Source organism: Anarrhichthys ocellatus, unplaced genomic scaffold (genome assembly GCF_004355925.1).
Source record: "Anarrhichthys ocellatus isolate YVR2014 unplaced genomic scaffold, GSC_Weel_1.0 scaffold134, whole genome shotgun sequence".
NCBI classification, from domain to species: Eukaryota; Metazoa; Chordata; class Actinopteri; order Perciformes; family Anarhichadidae; genus Anarrhichthys; species Anarrhichthys ocellatus.
In genome coordinates, this window is record NW_022280164.1 from 211,559 (window position 1) to 235,328 (window position 23,770).

General features: G+C 41.9%; 1 protein-coding gene across 3 annotated transcripts in view; it reads left to right on the forward strand.

Annotated features, from left to right (window-relative positions):
• Positions 1-23,280, forward strand: part of tncb (tenascin Cb) — a 53,266-nt gene extending 29,986 nt beyond the window's left edge. Inside the window, exons 11-23 of one of the 3 annotated variants that reach the window (XM_031877346.1) lie at positions 5,086-5,361; positions 9,027-9,299; positions 10,659-10,781; positions 12,344-12,487; positions 13,421-13,540; positions 13,916-14,059; positions 16,891-17,021; positions 17,117-17,249; positions 18,352-18,503; positions 18,587-18,683; positions 19,750-19,911; positions 22,019-22,182; positions 23,156-23,280. In XM_031877346.1, the coding sequence (XP_031733206.1) occupies positions 5,086-5,361; positions 9,027-9,299; positions 10,659-10,781; positions 12,344-12,487; positions 13,421-13,540; positions 13,916-14,059; positions 16,891-17,021; positions 17,117-17,249; positions 18,352-18,503; positions 18,587-18,683; positions 19,750-19,911; positions 22,019-22,182; positions 23,156-23,266 (2,030 nt within the window). In that variant the 3' untranslated portion in view covers positions 23,267-23,280. The remainder of the gene's footprint in view (positions 1-5,085; positions 5,362-9,026; positions 9,300-10,658; positions 10,782-12,343; positions 12,488-13,420; positions 13,541-13,915; positions 14,060-16,890; positions 17,022-17,116; positions 17,250-18,351; positions 18,504-18,586; positions 18,684-19,749; positions 19,912-22,018; positions 22,183-23,155) is intronic. The other 2 variants (XM_031877344.1, XM_031877345.1) reach the window with 2 other exon arrangements.
• Positions 23,281-23,770: the final 490 nt, after the last annotated feature.

Genomic DNA, 23,770 nt, shown 5'->3' on the forward strand with positions numbered 1-23,770 from the left:
ATCGTTTTGGTTTTCCAGGAACACTGTCCTGGTTATTATAACCCAATGACCTTGCCTCGGCCGGTTTTTCTATGAGAACAATTAAAAGTGTTATCTGAGTTACCTCACTGGCTGGACTAATGTCTTTACTCTCAGAGCGACGGACCCACTAAGAATGATCTCGGACTCCGTTCCCCCTCAGCTCAACAAACAGCCCAGTTTGCAGGAAAACAATGATACGTTGAATGTCGACGTTTTTGCCTTTGGTCCGAGCAAGGAGTGACGCTTAGAGCAAGTGACGTGATATATCGAAAAAGTCGACTACGGACAGGTGGGAGCGGTGTTGGGTGGGTCAAACAAACGGGACTTTCACCCAGCAGACTGCTGTTTGTGTTCTGTGTGAAACCAAAACTAAACGTTGACTTTACGCTTGTTACGTCAACTACGTAAGAGAGTCTGTTAAGACACAAACCATGATGTTTTTTCTCACCTTAACCTTCAGTAGTTTTGTTGCCAAAACCTAACCAATCGTTTCACAACGTTTACCACATGGCGGTGTACGTTTCTGCAAGCCTGAAACAAAGATGATATGAAATGTATTCATGAAATGTAAATGATAAATGGACTTGTACTTCTATTGCGCTTTTCAAGTCTTCCAACCACTCAAATCTCTTTGACACTACGTTATTCACCCATTCAAACACTGACTGCGGAGGCTACCATGCAAGGTGTCACCTGCCCATCAGAACTAACTAAAGAACTAACTAATCATTCTCACCCATTCATACACCAATGGTACAGCCTTCAGGAGCACTTTGGGTTAGTGTCTTACCACAGGACACATTGACATGGACTAGAGGAGCTGGGGATCCTCCGATCTTCTGATTGAGGGACGACCCGCTCTACCTTCTGAGCCACAGTCGCCCCAACGCATTTTTGGTTCAGAAACGTCAATGTATCCCGTGTTTTTTCTGCTGACTGGATTACTACTAAGCATTTTTATAGCTTTCACCAAAATTGTTTCAGTTTTATAACCCACAACTTTACTGTTTTGGTTCAATCTCACTGCTAAATCTTGTTTCTAGCCACAGCAGATACTATTTTCAGCGAAAAAGCTTTGATAAACCCTAATGTTAGCTTCCTGCCCAGCACTAGCTGGTGAACAAAGTGGAGCATTTAGCAGCTAAAGAGCCAGATGATTGGCCAAAAAATAAATATTGGACTGACATTCGTCATGTTTTCAGAATCTGCAAATTCATTCTAATGCTGCCTTCCGTCTGTTGGATCTGTTAGCCGTATCAAATTCATACTGCCACAATAAAGCAAATGTATTTTGTTCTGCCTCCATGTCACTAAAAACCTGAAAACTGATATATACAACTTTATACTAAACTCAGACGGGACCATTGACCTTTGCCTCTGGCTGCCCCGATACTCCTGTACCCTGTTGTCTTGGTCAAGGATCTTCCAGATCTCACTCACACAAGTAAAGAAATCTCAAAATCTGGGCAGATAAAATCAAAATCTGATCTCCGTGGCTAAACACCACCAGAAGAAAGTCAGCTTTTTTTATCATTTGGGTAAGCTGAGTGCCAAAAACAAAGCAGAGAGGTGGGGAAGTTTTGCCTTTAATATTAGGCTGAAATATTTGGTGCACATGCACGTGTCCACTCTTTATGTCCACTTGTCTGTGTGCTCATGTGTGGCACATATGATTGAGAGACTGAGTGGCTAAAAAGACTGAGATAGAGTGAAACTGAGTGTGTGTATTTGTGTGTGTGTGTGTGTGTGTGGGGGGGGGCTGTATGGACATGTGTGCAGCCAGCACAATGTTCATTCATGTGATAATTGTTGGCGTGAGCCCCGCTCCCCTCTGGTTTTGTGCTATTTGACCACGATGAACTGTGAGTCTGTCAGATAAAAGGCCACATGCTGGGACTCCTGTTAAAACATTGTCTCTGAAATCAGCAGCCCTCTAATCCGCAGCCCGGACCGATCCGCATCCTTTATCGTCTCCAGACACGTAACGCAAACACGGATCACACTCGTTTTACAGGAGGGATTGAAGGGGGGGGGTTGACGGTGGAGCGGCATGTGGTTCTACATGTGTCTGACAGTCACAGGATGGGTCACTAGAGTTGTTCTTTTTTCGGGTGTTTTGGAAGAGCTTTCCGGAATCAATACCAAGCTGAAATGTGCTTCTGAAAATTGAGATATTGAATGAAAGACACAGAGACAAACTCATGTCATTCAAACACGGAACGCTGGAGACAAAAACCAGGATTATCATAATTTACGTTAATCAGCTGACTGGAAGAGTTCTCCTCGGGGAACAATGACAACAGACATGTGGAAATGATAACGATTGATAGTCCCAACATTCAGTCCCCATCTTTGTACAAATTAAGAAATTCAACAGCATGTTTGCCTGCTGTTGGTCATTACACTGAAAAAACAACAATAGAGGAGTCTTAAAAACTGGTATCAGATGTGCACTGAGTCTTATAGACCCCTTTTCTAGCCAATGTCATCAAAAATCGGCTCCTGCATGTTGGCAACGGAAGTGACGTTTTGACCCAGCCGTCCAGACGAGTTAGCAAGCTTTAAACTTCTGTTGCCAAACTGCATGCGTCTTCATTGTCCACAAACTGTAAAAGGTATATGTTGTATGTTTGACCACCAGCGCAAAACACCATTGCCTTTCAATTTACTCTTCTAGTGCCATTATTTTGGACATTATGTTGGTGTGTTATACTTCAAAGGAAGATAGCGCATGAGCAACCGATTCTCTGTGGAGAAAAACAGAGAACATAAAGCATGAAAAAAGTGAGGTCATTGTCCTGCATGCACGGACGGATTGATTTTCATCTTGAAGGTGACATGAATGCGTGTGGATCAAATGGCAGATATCAGCATGAGAAGGCGATATCTAAGCAGACCATTTCTTTTAGTCATGACACATATCTTCAACTGCATGGGACAACCAGAACTGTAGCTGGGCTTTAACATTTTATTTTTTTCAATTACTAATATAATTTAGAAAGCAAGGTAAAAGGAAGCTTTTTATATCAGCTAGCTGAAACCAGAATGTTTCCTTTTACTTTCCCTAAATTGTGCTTTCTTAAAAATGTAAGAGTTCTCTTAAAGAGAATTGTAGCCAAATTGTATTTTTGTCTTTGAGATAACAACCCTATTTAGCAGAGGTGTGGACTCGAGTCACATGACTTGGACTTAAGTCAGTCTCAAGCCACACATTTGATGACTTCAGACTCGACTTGACGAAATCAAAAAAACTTGCAATTACAACTTGGAGTTAACACCAATGGCTTGTGACTTCACTTGGACTTGAGCCTTTTGACTTTAAAAAACTGCCTCAAGCCCAAAGAATAAAAAGTATGTTATTTAAAAAGCTAAGAATAAATGAATCTTCCTTCATTTCCTGAATCAATTAACATTAACGCTATTCATTCCCAGCAAATCGACACTTCCCCAAACCTTTTTTTCATGATTAATTTCAGTCGCACTTGTTTTAACGAATAAATACAGGTTTCATTAAACATACATTTAAAAAAAAAAAAGTAATACAATTGCATCTGGTGAAAAGTTCTTGACTTATTTAGGACTCAAAGTGTAGGACCTGGGACTTGAATGCTAAAGCTCGAGACTTGTGACTTGCCAAAAAATTACTTGCTCCCACCTCTGCTACCTAGTATTTATAAGTGGTATAAAAACATTAAACACATGGTTTATAACACACTATAATGTAGTTGTTTTTAAGTGCTTGTTAATATAGAAGGACCTTACATTTTCATATGCAGACACATTTTATATCATTACGTTTTCCCATATTGTCATTCATTATCTGTTTACATTAGCCTCCACTTATGGGTGTTCACAGGAGGAGTTGCTGCCATTGACAAAAACACATACACTTATACCTGCTTAAATTTCACAAATGCTTTGTTTGTACACTATACAAACACTTGTACACTATAATGTAGATACATTATAGTGTGTAACAAAGCATTTGTGAAATTTGAAGAGTGCTAAGTAGGGGGACCTAAAGTGAAGTGCTGCTGTACTAAGTATCGTTCACTGCAACTTTATTGCAAGTTCAGGAGAAAAGTTTGCAGCAGTGAACACAACGTTGACTCAAATCCTCCCCACACTACACGGCCAGAAACCCATCAGACACATCACACAGCAAATGCATTTTCCATGTCCATATGAGCTCTCACAAGCGATGATCAGCTGATTCCAGCAAAGCCCTCCACCCCCAATCCCACTCCCATTGTCTACCACCCCATTTGCGCTCCACTCTGCCGCACAGTGAAAAGAGGATAATGGGAGCCTTGATGTTTACCTGCAACATCTATCTCCATCTCTTTCTAATCTACTCCCTGAATGCTCGCACACTCAATGGACTCCAATTACAGGCTGCTGTGCGTGGCTCTGCATGGCCTTCCCATGGGTTTTGAAGTGGACGGCGTACTCCTGCCATACCGGTCGGGCTACGCTGAACCTTCAAATGTTAATGGTTCATTCACAGCCATTAATGCGCACAAACTGCATCAGCATGTCTGTCTGCTGCTTTTTATCTTTAAGACTTCCCACTTATATGGTAATGTAGAGGAGATGGCTATAGGCGGTCATTGATAATGAGGCCTTTTGTGGTGGAAATAAGGGACAATTTCCACCTCAGACAAAGTGAAGACCTATTCTCTTTTTTTTCTCTTGACAGCAAAATGAATTGATTGAAATACAATGAGAGATCATCATATTTTTGCAGCTGCAAGGAGGACTCATCGAATGTTGAGCATAAGCTCAGTCTTGTTTGTTTTATATCTTTCACAAAAGTCATTGTTGTCAACAAGAAAGATTCAAATGGAACCCAAAAATTTGTGTGCTTGTCTGTGGTAAGGTTAGACCGATATATGAAGCCAATTCTGGAACAATTCTAAAATCAGCTGTCTACTCCTTGTTAGCCGAGTTTCAGTCCAAAAGATTCCAGGATTGGCTATGAAAGACCTGTATCGCTCTAACCTTTTGTCTTCATTCTGTGTGTCTGTCCTGTAACTCCATGTTGATGTGTTTGTCATCACCCAGAGGAGGAGAAGCCTGTGGTGACCAACGTCACCGTCAGCGACGTATCGTGGGACAGCTTCCTCCTGTCCTGGTCTGCTGAGGACGGGGCGTTCGAGGCCTTTCTGATCGAGGTTACCGATGCAGAGACGGGCGCCGAGTGGCAAAACCACACGGTGCCCGCCGATGCTCGCAGCCTCGCCATCTCTGGCCTGTCCTCCATCACCTGGTACAGGGCCAATCTGTACGGGGTGTACAGGGGGGCACTCTTAGACCCTGTCTTTGCAGACACCATCACAGGTATTGACACTGTCAACGCCGGGGCCTCTCTCTTTCCTTTGCTTCCTTCTTCTTCTGCTGCACACAGTGGACACGCGTGGACTTTCTGAGTAACAGTTACTTGCAGTTGTCAAATGGTGACGATTCAGACCTGGTGTGTTGAATTGGCTCTGAAAGGCGTTCTTGTTTGTTTGTACTATCAAACTTTTCCCAGGTCTTTCAAAAAATGACCGTCTTAAAAAAGTCAAATCAACCAGTTTCATTGGCTTCAAAATAAGTTGAACTGTTTTCAAGACCTTAATTTGACCGATCTTTGTCACTGATCACGTGATGCTGTAGGGATGGAGGGTTGTTTTGTCCATCCCCATGGGCAATTCAACTCCCGTCTTATGAGCATGAACGGTTTACCTTTAGCGTTGGAGGTACATTTCAAAAAGGTGTGCGTAGACAATCTACTAGCCACTGAGCTGGAAGTTATTCTTCACGGCGTAAACAAAATATTCTATCCATTCAACAAAGTGCTCAATCCAAATTCCCAAACAACACCCCCTCATCAGCCATTCATCATGCACGTATCCCTGCCTTTGATGCAGGGATTGTGAAATGGGCTAACACTCTTAACACCCCACAGCAACCACACAAAACCCATTCAATCCGTATTAGTCCAGCCGCAGATACGCGTTTCATCCAACTTTGAGCTGTCAGTCTGCCTGTTGGTACGAGTCCAGCCTGGAACGGCACCTGGTCTGTTGTGTGAACAGGCAGAAACACATAAAAAAGGTCAGTGTGCTGTTTAACTGGGGCACAACAGGTGCGCTGGTTCCCCCACCCACTACACCAAACACAGTCATTACCCGGGATTACCGTGCTGAGAATTACAGTGTGTGCCTAATAAGTGGGTCATTAACAGCGAAACCGAAATCTGCTAATGGTGCCTTTCAAAGGCACCTTCACAAATAAATCATAACAAAATACCTTCTGAGGATTAACACCCTCACCGTCACCCTATACAACTATATATAACTGTTTTATAACCACGGTTAACATTTTTCTTTCTTCAGAATCTATTCCAACATTATCATTCAGCATTTCACTGATGAGGATCAGTCAGCTGGAAGAAAGATGGGAGGACTGAAAAAAAAAACCCTGAGGCGCTTTTGTCACTTTGTGTGAGGCCTCTCTTCTGTATGCATCCCCAGTTCCCCCAAGCCTGGACCGCTCTTCATTCTCATGCTGCCACTGCCCCTGGTGCTCAGGGTGCCAGGGGCTTCTGGGGCCACGCAGAATATGGCATGCGCTCAACACGGCCCATTGTCTGCATGCTAATAGCTGGGGAAACCATTTTAACATATTTTCATTAGCATCACTTAATCCATAAAACATTCCAACTTGTGAACACAAGCGCCGACTAATTTGATTATGCTATGCACGGTGGTCATCATCGTTCCACTGGAGGAAGACGTTGAGGGGGAAGTAAAGTCCTTCACTGAAAGGGGAGCGAGAAAACGTTTGAGTTTTTTACCGCAACAAATGATTGATGGGACCACAAAGAGATGTGGACAGCACCCAGAAACAAGCTCGGCTCAGTTGTGATTCATATCACCACAAGCTGCTCTTGTAAAGTTAGCAGGCGAGACTGGAACTCTGGACTTCTGCTCGCAGAGCGCCTTTTCAGAAGGTTAGCTGGCACCGGCACGCACCTCCTCCAATAACAGGCTCACTTCTGTGAGCGGGGATTGTGTTCCCTCAGGTCTTGGGGGGGGGGGGGTAGGAGTGGTGGTGGTGGTGGGAGGGTGAAATCAGTAGCAAGCTAGCACATGTTAGCTGATGGATGCGGCCCTCCCTCTCTTCCACTGACCAGCTAAAGCTGCCCGGCGGTTAATGAAGAGTGACAGCTCCCTGGGATTTGTCTGCTCTGCTTCTCATTTCACCGCTTCTCCTCACAACAAATGCCTCATGCGTTTTCCCTCACAATGAAAAAAAAAAAGAGGATTCAGGCTAGTTCAAGGACCCCTGAGACCCTCACATTTGGTGCAGTATTTTAATGAGCAGTGGCTCTGGGCTTTATTGAGGCTTTCCTGAGCCCACTTATATCTGCTTCTATCCCGGCTGCTTTAAAAGCTCTGTCTGGTCCATGGATCCATCTGTGCTGCTACCGGAAGTTTATCCAGCTAATTAGCTTCAGTGGACTCGTTCTCTGGAGAAACTGAGCTTTTTCTCCACCAGCTGTAGACTCCTGCTGTCTCTCAGCCTCTCTTCCTATCACTTCCATTATTAGCTGCTGCTAATGACTGCGTAACTACCAGCTTTTACTGCACCACATGCACACACTCCCATCTGCAGAGATGTCTGCACTGCACTGTATTTGAGCATTGTTCTAAGAGAAGCAGCTGTAGTTTGACAAAGCCTCTTTTACTTTGTAATCCCTAGGAATTGCACAAGAATGAGATGGGTCAGACCACGGATGTTACTTTTTCAAAGTTTTAAATAATTTTGAAGAATCATGTCATTTGTTTAATTTGAATTACGTTGCCTAACCTACAATTTTTAGCAGAAATAAGGACATCGGAATCAATTGACTCCAAGGGAATCATTGCGATTAGTGGATTCGCTTGTAGGTGCTCAGTAAATCTGTCACGGTATAAACTGCTCCACAAAACAGAAATGGTTCTTTTGAATAAACCTAGTAAATGCACTGCCCTGTTAGCCACAAAACATGCTTGCCAACTGTCAGTTGAAAAAAAAAAGTAAAAAAGTTAGATAGCAAGCTTGTATATCCAATCGTGAATAACCAAACCTAAATGATATATACAAAAAGCCCAGGAGGAGTAAACCGCCCGTTATAGAGGAAAAAAAGAGAAGCTCAGAGCTTGCTCAAGCTATTGTGACTGACTATCGCTAGCTCAGTGTTCAGCAGTTAGCTCAGCTACAGCAGTACAGCAGCTAGCTCTATGAGTGGTAATAATAGTAAATCTTTTAGAGCAAATTATTTCACAAAGACTTGAATATTTATTTGGCCACTTACTGGTGTGACCAGGCATTTAAGTTTACCTTTATTCGTGGTGCCTCCACTGCCTCGCAGTGACAAGCTAATGTTAATGTAAGACGCAGACTTACTTTTATTCACATTTCTTCAATCAATGGCATATTGCAACGTGATCTCAGAGAAATGACAACAACCTTGTTACAGCTTATTACATGGTGGAGGCACATAGTGTGTTAAAATGATGTTCCGCCACCACGGAAACAATTTAGCTTAACACAGCAAAACGACTTAGTTAGACAGAAATATGAACAGAAATGCACATCTTTTAATTCAAAGGCATCATTTCAGATTGCATATTGAATCCCCACCCCCCAAGTTCAAACAGTAGTTTAGTAGCCTAAGTCAGAGAAATATATTATTTTACTAAAATTTCCTTCACAATCTTAACTGTATCCGATTTTCATTTTACTAACCACCGTGGCTTTGATGGGTCAACTTCCTTCTGTGTTTCTCACCAGATATACGGTGAAACTCTTCTCTTTCCATTCTTTATTTCTTGACTGATGCTGAGCTTCCATATAACCAATGCTGGCATTTACACAAAGACATGAACACACTCTTTCGCTGCCATGTTCCTTCAAATGTCAAAGCACTCTTAAGTTCCACAGAGGAGCAAAACTGACTTTTCCCTGTCACTCAGAGGCCGAACCAGAGGTGAAGGCTCTCCTAGTCTCCGATGTCGCCACTGAAAGCTTTAGGCTGGCCTGGACGGCTGAAGAGGACGCCTTCGACACCTTTGTCGTGATGGTCAGCGAGGCCGAGGGCCCGGGCCAGCCGAGCGAGCTGGTGCTGGGCGGCGAGGAGCGCAGCTCGGCCATCACAGATCTCACCGAGGACACCGAGTACAGAGTTGAAATCTTTGGGCTCGTTTTGGGGAGACGCTCCAAGTCTTTAGAGGAGGGGGTGAGAACAGGTACACGGTGAACGGGTGGAAAATGAGAAATCAGGGGAACTTGTCAGCGTGGTCAATGTGCATTCACGTCATCTCTTGTCAGACTTGTCTTTTTGTGGTAACAGCATGAAAACATGGTCATTAATACATGTTTGTGTTTTTGTCTTCTAACCTGGTATCAAAGCGTCATGGCGCTGTACTCGTCCAAGGCCCTTAAGACTGCAATTTGACAAAATCAAAAAGGTTATCTTAAGAAAATAATCACTTTTAACGATGACGACCAGCTCTGGTTGCGTTGTGTCAGATGCTCCAGAGGGGTTCCAGCAGACAGCGGCAGAAGGCCTGTCATCACAATCAGCAATGTCCAAGAACACACTCTGGGATCAGAAGGACCAGCTTCAGGGCTGCTAATCTCAGGGCCCCCGAACTGCTGCTGGATCAGAATTAGACCGAGATATGTATTTACTTATCAACCTTGTTTTAAAAATGTGCCTTGGCCGGTCTGATCTGATGGACATGAAGCAGCTATATTGATAATGTATTATTATTGTAGTATTTTCCAGGTTCTAGTGGAGAATTTAGGATCCTGTGGTGTTCTCAATACTTTGGATCTTTTAATGATTCTGTTTATTAAAAATTATCCGATTTAAAGTTGCCAAATATCTGCAGGTATAAGCAGATCAGCTTCAACCCAGAACTATCAGAAAATGCTTTGAAAACGAATAATAAGTCGACCCCCACTCAAGACATTTACTCAGCTCTTTACTCTGCTTCTTTCATTGTGTCGTCTCCGTCCGGTCCTCCTGAATGTTGTCTTTGACTGCCTGGCCCCATGTGTTGGAGTCGCTCTTTGTAAAGTGTGTGTGTGTGTGTGTGTGTGTGTGTGTGTGAGGGGGAGCAGTTGTCTGTGTCACATAGAACGGGTGTCTATGGCTGTGTCTCCTGTCCTCCCTGGGGGTGAGGCTTTACTCTTGGGTTGCGTGGCGCATGTTTCACTTTTGTGTTGCCATGAAATGGGGGCAAGTTAATCTCCTCGGGTCTGTCACGCAAGATACTGTGGCTCGCTGGTTAGCCAGGAAGGGTCTCTCTCCTCGAGCCCGGGCCTCCCCAGGCGCCCCTTTTGTCTGTTCCACCTTGCTCTCTCCTACGCACTCTCTCTTTCACTTTATTCTTTTAAAAAAACTGTATCCGATCTGGTTGGCTACAATAACATGTAAATAATGTGTCTTCTGTTGTCTGCTGTTAACTGTGAAGCAGAAAATGTATGTAAATGGCATACTTCCAGTCCTCACCAGTCTTAGAAGGCAGTGCACATATGAATTAAACCCGCATTGTGTCTCTGTTTGCCCCTACCTGCTGTGTCTGTTCTATTTGTGCCAGACCTGGGCTCGCCCAAGGGCATCCGCTTCTCCGACGTCACCGACACGTCCGCCACAGTCCACTGGGTGGTTCCAAAGGCTCGGGTGGACAACAACAGGGTGACTTATGTGCCTGCTCATGGAGGTCAGTGTGCTTACGTTTGATTCACTACTGAAACAGGGAGGAACTGGCCACTTATTGCAGCACTGTCATGAAACAAAAAGTTGAAACTAAACTGTAAAGAAAGGTGGAGGAAGAAAGCATTTACAACATAAAGATTTAACCTGGAGCGCTAACCTTCTTCCTACCAGATAAGTATATTCCAGGTCTTGAGTGGCTTTGTAGGCTGTATGGACATTCTCACTGCTGACCTATCAATCAGTTTAATCCTCCATCATCTGCTGGGAGAACTCTTTTCTCCAATGATAGACTACTTCTGCCCCCTAGTGACTAGTTATATAGGTACTTCCACTGAAGAAGGGAGGGAGTGGCACCAGAGCAAATTGAAATAATCATCAAAAAATATTTTTTTAAAAATCAAACATAATCTTCTATTTTTCAGTTCAAAGGGGGAAAAGTAAAGAACCATTACAATGTGATTGCTGCATGTAAAGCCCCTTCAGATCCAGCACCCACTGTAATGAAGATTTGAATTTTGCACCCATAACTAAGCAGATTAGATTAATAAATACATAAATGTCAAGTTCCCTCATAAATTGCCAGGTAACAGAGATAGAGAAGATCTTTTTTTTCATCTTTTAAATATCAGTTCATATCTATGTCGACCTTACTCTCTGTAGATACTAGTCATCATTAAAAAATGCTCCATAAAAAGGCAGCCGAGTATGTCCTTTCAGTTATTAACACAAGTTTGTTATACAACCAGTAATCATTAAAGATACTATCAAGTCCATATTTAAGTTAATTTTTTGATATTTCACTTTAAGAGTAGAAAGCTATAAAGCTTAGTTGTTCTTTCCATGAGTCACTTACAACCATGGGTTCTACATTTGAGATGAAGTCACTTAATTATCGGCTTTGTGGGATTCAAGAAACTCTGCTTGGAGGATATCAGATCCCTAATTGGCCTTAAGGCAATACTTCACCCAAAAACAATCACCATTTGCGTATCAGTAACTCACTATGTGTTACCTTGAATTCTTGGAAAAAAACTTTCTCAAAGAAGAATCAATAAATGGAAAAAAGTTCTTGATGAATTGAACTCAATGGGCATTAGTTTTGCTTTTGTTAAACATGGCCCCCATTTGCTTTCATTCATCAAGACGTTTCACTTTTTTTTTAATTCTCTGTTTGTTGTGGAGCAATGTTAGGAAAACAAAGCTTTCTTCAAGAATTCAAGGTGGGTAAATGATATACAGATAGTCCTTTTGAAACAACTGTAAAATTATACTATACTATACTAATATAGAGACAAAACTGCTAAAATGTCTCAACATTGGAGTAAAAACAACACATTGTAGTGTATATGGGTAACACAAAAATGCTTAAAACAACCATTAATAATCAAATCCGTTATATTGTTTACATTTCATATTGTCTCGGTTGACTATAAAGAACTGTAAATGTGCAATGATTCTTCTGAGTGGAAAAAAAATCTGGTCATGTTGAAAAAAAATCTGGTCATGAAATAACCTTCTAATATCTTAATTATATTGACCCAGATGACTTGTTGTGTCCACTCACAGGTAATGCTAAGACGCTGACAGTGGACGGCTCTGAGTCTCAGACTGTGCTGCCCAACCTGACCCCCGGGGTCACCTATGAGGTCACTGTCGTCGCTATCAAGGGTCAAAAGGAGAGTGAGCCTGGATCAGACAGCGTCACCACAGGTAAGACTTATGTGGAACATACACATTCATTATCTAAAGGCTACATATAAATGAAGAATTATATTAGCTTCAAAATTATTTCCTTTTGTTGACATATTAGAGTCAAAGGTTTTTACAGAGGGAACTTTTAGATATCTATTTGTATCACTCCTTAAAATCTGAAAATACTGTCAACAGCCTTAACATTTCTCCATGTTTTTAATAATAAAATGTTGCATAAATCAGTCTATGAATGATATCTGAACAAAGCCATATCTGTACAAAGCCCTCTGTAAAAACCTTTAGAATATAGAGAGGAATGAAACTGTAAAGTTTGGTGTACGTAACAGCTACTGAAGTAGAGATTTCTGGATCAGAGTCTGAGAAATAACTAATTCAGACATTTTGAGGACACAACAGGTGAATAGGATAAAAAAATGAATTAATGATTATCAAGATGAATCTTCCCCAGTTGATTACTCACATTAAGACAATTATTTCTTGTATTACAAGTTGACTGATATGTTAATATGCAAATTAGGCACTTCTGGTGATTTTTGGAGAAATGTACAGACGCAAATAGACAAAGTAGGAAAATAAACACATAAATGTGTATTTTCGATGTTTTCCTCCCACTAGACTGAAGGAAGACAAAAACAATGTTTTTGCCTGTAGTGTCTTGCCTTAATGAATGTATTACACAACAATCACTTAGAACAATTCCAGCAACACATGCAGCACTGATAAGACAAAAAAACTGATGGAAGAAAAATGATGTGGTCTCTAACAAGTACAAAAAGCAAATATTTATCTAAAATTCATCTGTAACAAGGTGACAGTGTTTTTTTATCCAACACATTTACAGTAATTTGTGTTTAGGCAGCAGCATTCCACCACAATAGCTCCATCAACAGGGATGCAGTTCAGTGTGTGTGTGTGTGTGTGTATTTACAGCTCTGGATAAGCCCCGTGGTCTAACTGCAATCAACATCACAGACACCGAAGCTCTGCTGCTCTGGCAGCCCGCCATCGCAATCGTAGACGGCTACGTCATCACCTATAGTGCAGACTCAGGTACCTAGTGCACACATGCATGTGTGTGCACATACAATATGTATTGTATGTGCAACACATACAATACATATAGATATATGAAAAATCACACATGCTGTACAGAAAAAAACTATTTTATTGCAAATGAAATTGCTTTTACGGTTCCATTGTTGAATCATGATTGAGGTGCTGAACTGATGATCCTCGGGGAGGCATTTTGATCGTGTCAGCGTGAGACAACATGACCAATATCCCAACATTCATTTTAAAATAAAAGAGTGATATCAGTCAGAGACATCAGAAACAAGTCTGCTTCCTTTTTTACATTCAGCCTCCTACCTTGCATGTCTGTTCTTGATGTGCTACTTTAAGGCCTGCCTGTTTGTGTCCTTCCAGTGGCTCCAGTGATGGAGCGTGTGTCGGGAAACGTGGTGGAGTTTGACATGAGTTCTCTGACACCGGCCACACACTACACTGTGAAGGTGTACGCTGTGAGGGACATGGCCAAGAGTGCGGCCACTACGACCGAGTTTACCACTGGTGAGGATTCCTGCCTCCTTAAAGCTGATTGGAGCTTTACTGAATAAAACTAAATAGCAAACAGCCATTTGCCAAGTACAGTCAAAGTAGCAGCCAAGCAGTCAAGTGGACTTTTCATTGTAGCTACAAACTATATTTTAAACTGAAACAAAAGTGCATGTTGAGTGCGAGATAACCAAGAGGAGGAATTCATTCACACCGTTGATAGAAATCAACGTTGTCTTTGTTCATGTAAGTTGCGTACTTCATTGACGGACCTTGCGTGTTTTTTTAAATCCAAACGCCAATCTTTTCCCAAACCTGACCCTAACTTCATTTATTCCTAAACCTAAGTAGTTTTCTTGCCTAAACCGAACTAAGTAGTTCACAAGCGTTTCCTAAACTTATCTAAGTAGTTTTATTCCCTTAACCTAACTAAGTATTTTACAATCTATTCCTAAACCTAATTAAGTAGTTTTGGTGCCTAAACCTAAGTGGTTTCCTGTGAAGACGGAAGTTTATTTGACACGTGATGCTGACTTTGGTAGGAAAATGTAAAAAAAAAAATTGAGGAGCAACTTTTCATAGGATATCATACCAACCGTTGTAACAAGGTACGTTGGTCTCTTCACACTTTGCCAACTCTTCACCCAAACCTTGATCATGACTTGATCCTGATTCCCCCAATAACTACCGGCACGTTTTCAACCTGCCCTTCGTCAACTGGAGAGTCGTTGCCAATCAGATCAAATCCCACCGTGACTCCAATGACCTAATTTTTCGGTCTGGTTTCCGCGCAAACATGGCACTGAGGCCACGTCCACACTACTCTGTTTCCATTTGAAAACGCATATGTTTTGCTACGTTTACACTGAGCGTCCACACTACTCCGGCGTTTTCGAGCACAGAAAACGGAGGACTTTGAAAACACTCCCGAGGACGGATAAGTTTGAAAATGCCGGGGTTGCGTATTCGCGTGGACGGTCAAAAACACGTTCGCTACTTAATTGGTTCTTAGCAGTCATGACGTGTCCTTCACTGATTCGTCACACCCAAATCACGTGACCGTTTCCGGAATTCATAAACAAAAACATTGATTACCGATCGACTACCAGGTTAATTTAACATGGACAACTGATTACAGCTGTTGCTGACCTTGTTGTCTTTACTAGCAGCTGTTGTTCAGTTAAAGTCTGCATTTCTGCGGAGGTAGCAGCTGTTATTGGAGCGATTAGTGAGTGGCGTGTCCAGCGGTGTTATCAGCCCTACGGAGCGGCCGTCTGAAGTCACGGTTAGCGGCTTTGAGGAGGGTGATGGACACAAAACGGAGGACTTTCCTGTCGTTATTAATGCTTATTTTGTTCTGCACAACTATTGTGAAGTCCGCAGATAAAATGTAAAGGAACAAAAGCAGTAGGACAGATAGTTAAGCCACCAGCAGAGCTACAAGTGAGAACAGACAACAACGAAACCGAGAGGGAACGAGTGAGAGACGTGTTGACCACATTTATGGACCCATAATCTAGTAAACCTTTATGTATAAGTGTTGATTTTAAAGTAAATTTGATGTGTGAGAGAGAGCGATAGAGCAAGACCCGCAGCACTGTAACTAACGTTAAGTCTGACAAAAAAAACTTCTAAAGCTTTCCAAGAAATGTGTCTGTTTGAGTTTATAGAGGAAGATTTTAGAGAAGATCTTAAGTCTCAAACACGACCTTTCATTATTAAAGACTACTTTATTACTCTGTCGTATTTTTTTTAACTAGGCAATCAATCTACTTCCTGTTTACATCTGCACCCACCCGCATGCCCAGTGTATGTGAAGAGTCACGTGATATTCGTTTTCAGGCGTTGCACCGGCACAGCAGCAAAGCAATGTACTGCTGTTGACGACATCTCAGCAAATCGCTATATTTAGAATATTAGACTTCCACCGGTGAACTGAGGCCGTTATCTATGCTCTCGCAAAAGCCACCAGACACCTTGGTGAATACAAACTAAACAAAGTCACACAAAAACACAAACAAAATAACAAACTAATTAATTGAGGCAGTGGTAGAACAGCAGCCTCTGTGTGCTGCGAGGTTAAATCATTGTTTTTTTCAATGGAGTTTCATTAATATAAAGCATAAACTAAAACTGATATTGATTTTATAAAGTCAGCTTTCATTTTAGGTGGCTGAAATACATTTTTGCTGAAGTTCTCGTCCACAGCAGTACATTGCTTTGCTGCTGTAACGGTACTCATTTCTGCTTCTTCAAACTGATGGTGTGCCGACCTCTGTCAGTGTAATCAGTGTAAGACCTACAGTAGTAGGTCTGAAACTCTACAGTCTGAAATCCTAATTATCGGCCTTGACTCTCTAACCCGCCCAACTCAGGATTTCATACTCGCTATTGATGGCTCCATCGTCACCCCCTCCACCTAACTCCTTAACCGTAGAGTCATATTTGACCCCACCCTTTAGTTCCTAACCCATGTCTACCACATCACCAATACAGCCTTCTTCAACCTCTGTAACATTGCCACCTCCGACGGAGGCCTGCAGATATCTCTAGGACCAACTGCAGAACCTGGGCTAACATTTGTTGCCCCCTTTCTTTGGAGCTCTTTACCAAACCACATAAAAAATTCCCCGATGTTGTCATCATTTAAAAAGGCCGCTTTACCTTGCCGTGAGACAGTTCTACAGTCCATTTCCGACGGGGCATTGAAGATGTTATCAATGCTCTCGCCAAAGCTACCGGACTCCATTAATTAAAGTATAAAACGGCACAGAGAAAGTGCAACTGACAGGAAAATTAATATCTTAAAACATATGAAATTATTTAAAAGGCTTTTGTGTTTTTAGATGTGGACGCCCCTCAGGACCTGGCAGCCAGTAACATCCAGACAGAGAACGGCATGCTGACCTGGAAGCCACCTCGCGCTGACATCACGGGTTACATCCTCAGCTTCGAGGCTGCAGACGGCACCATCCGTGTGAGTAGAGACACCAGAACTCCACAGATTCAGAAGTACATTCAATCTATAAAATGTGTTTGGGAATAAAATATCTGAACGTGCTTCTCTTTCAGGAGGTGGTCCTGAGTCCCACTGCTGTCTCCTACACCATGGCTCAGCTCAGCACCTCAACAGAGTATTCAGTAAAGCTGCAGGCCATTGCTGGTCCAAAGAGAAGCAGAGTCATCACTACTGTCTTCACCACCAGTGAGTGGACTCAAACACACGGGACAGATTTTAGCTGTGTCCCTGTGTGGGCTGTGTGTACTTTACATTACATCTTTTCTTCATGGGTTGATACCATTTATAACACAGGTTTGCTGCTATATTTATACATTTATGATTATAATTATTTAAAAAAATACCACACACAGTCACCAAGACCTTGAGGAACACTATAAAAAAAGTCATGTGATGATTTGGTATGAAAAACTTTTGACATTTAGAGATTTCTGCAATCATTTTTCGCATTTTTTCAGCAATTGGATGGTGAGCTTCTGGAAACTATCCAGAAACCTCCTTATTGTCGATATATCTAGGAGAGCCAAACATCCTCTGAATGCTCTAGGTCTATAGTTTGGGGTTGTAAAGTTTCACGAGGCTGTGCTTATCCTAGAAGTCACAACAGGTCAATTTATACAGTGAAGTTTCAAGTTAAAAAAATGTATCTCACTGTGTGAAATGGCTACTATGGCGACTAACATCCTCACACATGAATACTACTAGACTCATTGCGCACACAAGAGTTTAAGCTTTTTGTAATTCCGAGATTGTTTAGGTACCCCAGCATGCAGAAAATATTAAAATACACTATTTCCAGAATTGGCAAAAAATGAAATTGGATAATGTTTGCCCCAAACTGCATGGGATTAGCACAAAGTGGGCATGTACTGTATGTAAAGGGGAGGCTCATGGGTACCATATAACCCATTTCCATTCACCTATCTTGAGGTGAGAGGTCAAGGGACCCCTTTGAAGAATTTGTTTTAGAGCGTTATTTAACCTTCTTCCCGACAAGCTAGCATGACGTGCTACCAATGTATTCTAGGGTCGTCTATTTTCCCATGATACCAATATCTTCAGGTTTCATTTACTCTAGCTTTAAAGCGGACCCTGCTACAGCCTCTTAAAGACAGTAATGTCGGCCTGGACATCTTCCCTCAGCAGAGAAGTGGCATTTGTCTGACTTTGGTTTCAAAGACCAGACATATATCAGCAGTATGAGGTTCCATCGACTACGCCTGGTTACAGATTGTGTCTAGGCCACATTGTTGAGTTTTCAATCGTATCCTGTGTTTTGTGTTCGTAGCTGGCGTACTGTACCGATTCCCCAGGGACTGCTCTCAGGCCCTACTGAACGGCGACACCACATCAGACCTGTATACCATCTATCTGGGTGGAGATGACAGCCAGCCGATCCAGGTCTACTGCGACATGAGCACTGATGGAGGCGGATGGATTGTAAGTCAGGGACACATATTATTAATTCTCATTTTGTTTTGAAAGCCCTCATATAAAAGTGACCTATTGTCTTTATCTGTCAGGTTTTCCTCAGACGACAGAGTGGTAGACTGGAGTTTTTCCGCAACTGGAAGAATTACACAGCCGGCTTCGGTGACATGAATGATGAATTCTGGCTGGGTAAAAAACACAAAAAAATCAGGGCACAACACAGTGGATAACACAAGGATATGGTGATATGATCAATATGTCTTGCTAGCAATTGAGGTGATTTCTCCAAAATGGATAACATCCAGTGTTTCAGTGGCATCCTTATTGTGATTATATATTCATTGCATTCCATTGATTTTGAGCAGACTCTGTAAAAGTCCTGCATTGATTAACGTCATTATAATAATTATCTCTGCCAGGTGTTAGCCTGTGGGGAGATCATGTGTTCGGTCGCGCGCGCGCGTGTGTGTGTGATTGTCTGTCTGTCCACGGCTAATTTCGCACACAGCTGGACTCATAAGCCTAACGTTTTTTCTGCTCGTTTGTGGTGATTCTCACTTTTTTTTAATACGTCATCGGCTGCTGACTCCTGACAACTCCTAACCCGCCGGGAGGAGCTGCAAGTGATCACCAACTGCTTCAGTACCAACGGCTAAGCTAAAAACGAGCCTTAGCCCGTTGCAGGCCACATTTTGGCCTTAGTGTTGGCACAAAAGCTGATATCCAAATAAAAGTTTGGTCTCACTTTGAACCGGAGCATGTGCAGATTTATTCCATACCTGATGGGTAATGATCCGCTAAAGTAAGCCACGATCCGAGATGGATAAATCTCTGTTTTTGTTATCTCCGCCGCCATCTTGACTGGAAGGGAGTCGGGAGGGAACATCATGCCTGATGGAGATCTCTACTGAGTGCACATTTCTACTTGTTATTGTTTTAAATAAACATATTGAAGGAAATAGATACACATTGAAGCTAGAATACAACTACAGTTATCACCCATCAGATATTATTTAACCATATTTATGATATATTTCTTGAGTTATCAGAATCAGAACCGTTTATTGCCAAGGAAGTTTGCACCATATATATATATATCTATATATATCTATATATATATATATATATATATATATATATATCTATATATATATATATATATATAGTGTATATATATAATGTATTATCTGATAATATCTTATCAGAGCCTTCACTGAACTACCGTACCATCTTATATACAATCTCTCTCACTCAGGTCTTTCCAACCTGCATAAGATCACAGCTGGAGGTCAGTACGAGCTGCGAGTGGACCTGAGAGACAAGGGAGAAACAGCCCACGCTCAGTACGACAAGTTCTCTATCTCTGAACCTCGGTCCCGCTACAAAGTCCACGTGGGAGGATACAGTGGAACAGCAGGTAAAGTTGACTACTGTGGCCTGCAGCCAAACATGTCCATCTCAATACTTTGACTTCCCTGTTATGTCTGTGGCACTCTGACATGAACTCTCATGAATTTTTGTTGTCTTAAAAAAAGTAAAAACCATGGGTTTTAGTTACCTAAAAAGGCTGCTCATTGTGTTCTCAAAATTTTATAAGTACATTTGTCAGGGACTATTTTCTATGTGTAGCATACTGTTATCTTACATAATAGATATAGATTGATAGATTATTATTGATAGATTATTTTCCTATGTTATTGTTCTGTGAAGAGTTGGAGTTTGTCCATTTTGTCTAATTTGGTCCATTTTTACATTATTTGTGTCAAATGTACTTTGAATTTCTCATTATTTAGATTTAATATCAGTGGCGGCTGGTCAATAGAGGGCGCTAGGGCGCCGCACCCCTTGAGCCACAAAAAAAATTTAAATAATAATAATAAATTATACAAATTGTCAATATTTGTGTTTTTGAATTATGGAATGCACCCAGTAATAAGTGTAAAATAAGATATCTGCAAAAAATATATGCTCCCTGCATGTCCTCTCTGCCTGTCTGCATGTCTCAGCAGAGCTGGGGCACTGGAGAAATCGCCCACAGGAGGCGGGTCTATGAAGCAGTTTAGCCAATTGCTGATTAAAGATATAAATGTGTGACATACAATTTAGCCAATCAGCGTCCTCAAATACAATCAGTTTGGGGCAGAATCTGTATCGCCCCAAATTGCGCGTTCTCGTCAGGGGCTGCCTCTACAGGCGAGCGCGAGCGCCAGCGCGAGCACTTCTCCTCCAAGACCCGTTTGAGAGGAGAACTTTGGCGGAAAAATTACAGGTGAAAGAGCTTATCCCAGATCAGGCTGACCTCGCAATCAGACAGCAGACTAGCAGGAAAGGGAATGTAGCTGGTACACCAGAAACGTTTGGCTAGCTGGATGCAGTCATGCTAATAACTTATTTAGCTTTTTAAAACAACGGGGACAGATCCAGCATGGACAGTTATGGAAGTGAGGGACATGAAGCACCTGTCTAAGAAATGGATATATAGTTATAAATAAATAATTATATATAGATATGTGTGTATGTGTTTTATATTATAGTGAACATTATTATATGATATATATATATATCATTATATTATACTGAATATTATTATATGATATATATATTATATTATTATACTGAATTGCCTGTGAGGGTGACAAAAATACGATGTCCTGACGTGTTTGTCAAAGTGTTATTTACTGCTTCTTTTCGTGTTGGAATAAATATTAAATATTTAACTGCAAAGTAGTAATATGTGTTTGATACCTTAAATTTATGGCATTAAATCATACTGGGATGTTTGCTGAAATTGATTGGATGTCGCACAGCCCTACCTAGAACATTTTCCACCAGCTGCCACTGTTTAATATATTTAAAGGGGAACACCATAGACTGTTTATAAAAAGTGGCCGTTTGAAGCCTGGAGTTCAGCATTTTGGCCGTGGCCATCTTGTTTTTTGGAACCAGAAGTGACACGAGAGGGTGTAACTACTTCCTAGGGTAGAAATAAAACCGAATGTTGCAAAAGACAATTTTAGGCGACTAAAAGGTTACAATTCAATTTCATGAAGGAAAAACACACTGTGAAAGGGTTAAAGTTTTAATACGAAAACAACTCCCTGTCCGGACAACTCCGTGATAGCGACCATAATTTACTATATAATAATTTACGCTTCTGTATTGGCTTCACTTTAAAGAAACGGGGGTTGCTGCTCAGTGTACACTTGTCTTGGTACCCCTTTCTAAAAGGTTTTCTTTCAAGAATTAAATTCAGTATTTCATTTATTTTTATTATTACTATTCATTAAGAGTTTTCTTGGAACACTCTCATTTCGTCATGAACAAATAAGTCTAACTTGAAAATAATAACATCTGAAATAAAATATATATTCCAACATACTAGCGAAGTGTACTGTATCCTTTTGTGCATGTAGTGGCCAGGTAGTGCAGTTTGGATCTGCAGTGTTATTACAGTGTCAATCTGCTACATAAATGTAACAGAAACAGTTAAGTCAACCCTCTCTCCCTTGTGTGTGTCTTTGTAGGTGACTCTATGACCTACCACCACGGGCGTCCGTTCTCCACTTACGACCATGATAACGACATCGCTGTCACCAACTGTGCCCTGTCTTATAAGGGAGCCTTCTGGTATAAGAACTGCCACCGTGTCAACCTTATGGGACGATATGGAGATAACAGTCACAGCAAGGTACAGTATGTCTACAGTGCAGTTACTGTATGTCCTTAATTGGAAATTGATTCAAGAATTAGGCTCCCTGAGGGGCTCCCTGGGGTCACTTAGGACAGTTGATGGAGTTCCATTAGTTTTTGAGACGAGAGTGTTCCAGGATTCCTGAAGAGGGTTCAGCTGAATTTGAAGGGTTTCCAGGGGTCCTTAAGAGGGTTTTACTAGTCTTTGAATAGGCTCCTAGAGTCCTTTAGAGGGTTTGGAGAGCCTTTGATGTTTGAGTTTCATTAGTCCTTGACAGGATTCTGAGGATCTTTCATGCGGTTCTACTGATCGCTGAGGGAGTTCCACTGGTTTAATTTTATTGTCTCCGGCAGGCTTAATGTCGAGAGATCATGCGTTCGGTCATATTTAGTGTGCGTCTGTCTGTTTGCGATTTGTCTCGCATACTACTGGATCCATCAGCATAATAATATTGTGTGCTCATTTACAGCAAGATAAAACCACTAGTCTGTTACAGGCAACATTTTGGCCTTTTTCTCGGCTATCTATTGAAATGTTTGGTCTCATGTTCAACCAGAGCATCTGTAGATTAATTCCATACCTGATATGTTGTGATCAACATTAGTTTCGCACATTGTTATTGCTATATTTGCCACCATCTTGACTAAGCGAGCCGGGTGGGACAACTGAGTGAGATTCAACTCTTTTTTTGGGGAGGGGGGAGAAGGAGACACACCTGGTGAAGATCGGCACTCTAGTGAGTGCACGTTTCGAGTTGTTATTTAAATTGCCAGGAAATAGAGTAAAGAAACCATTGTAGTAAAATTGGACGTAATCTGAGGTTTTCAAAAATTGTCTGATATCGCTGTTCTTGTGTGGCGATAGGGTTGCTTTGGCTGTAGTTTGAGTCACGTCATGACAGGAACATGACTTGACCCACACTTGAACTTCTATTTTGACCAACATCCTTTGCCCATCTCCTCCCCTCTAGGGTGTGAACTGGTTCCACTGGAAAGGCCACGAGCACTCGATCGAGTTCGCTGAGATGAAGATCAGGCCGTCCAACTTTAGGAACCTGGAGGGAAGGAGGAAACGGTCATAGACGATCCACCGACACCAATACCAACAACAACACTGCTACTACTCCGTCTGGACTCCCCATAAACCACCTTGACTCCCACACCCAACACACCCTGCAGCGACCAAAGCCACTGCCAAGAGCCCTGCTGCCTTCACGCAAAAAAAACAACACACCGTCCCTCCCCCCATTCGCTCACAGATCAGCCTCGACTCCATAACCTCCCCTGTGATACGGTTGTGGAAATGCTACCGGTGCGGAAATAGATGTGCATGTTACGAACCGGACTTAAATCAAGCCCACGCAGATCCTACTCACGCACCAAAGAGAGCAAGAACTCCATCCCCCCTGATTCCGATCCTTTCTCTTGTGTTGCGGCATTTGCGGGGAGGCGACTGTGCAGCTTGGGCATTATGTTGTGTACAGATTAATACAGTTCCCTATTTCACATTTGGGGTTTTACAGAAAGGACAGACTGTTTATAGTACAATGTGGGCTTGTTTAGGTTCAGGGCCGATTATAGTGATA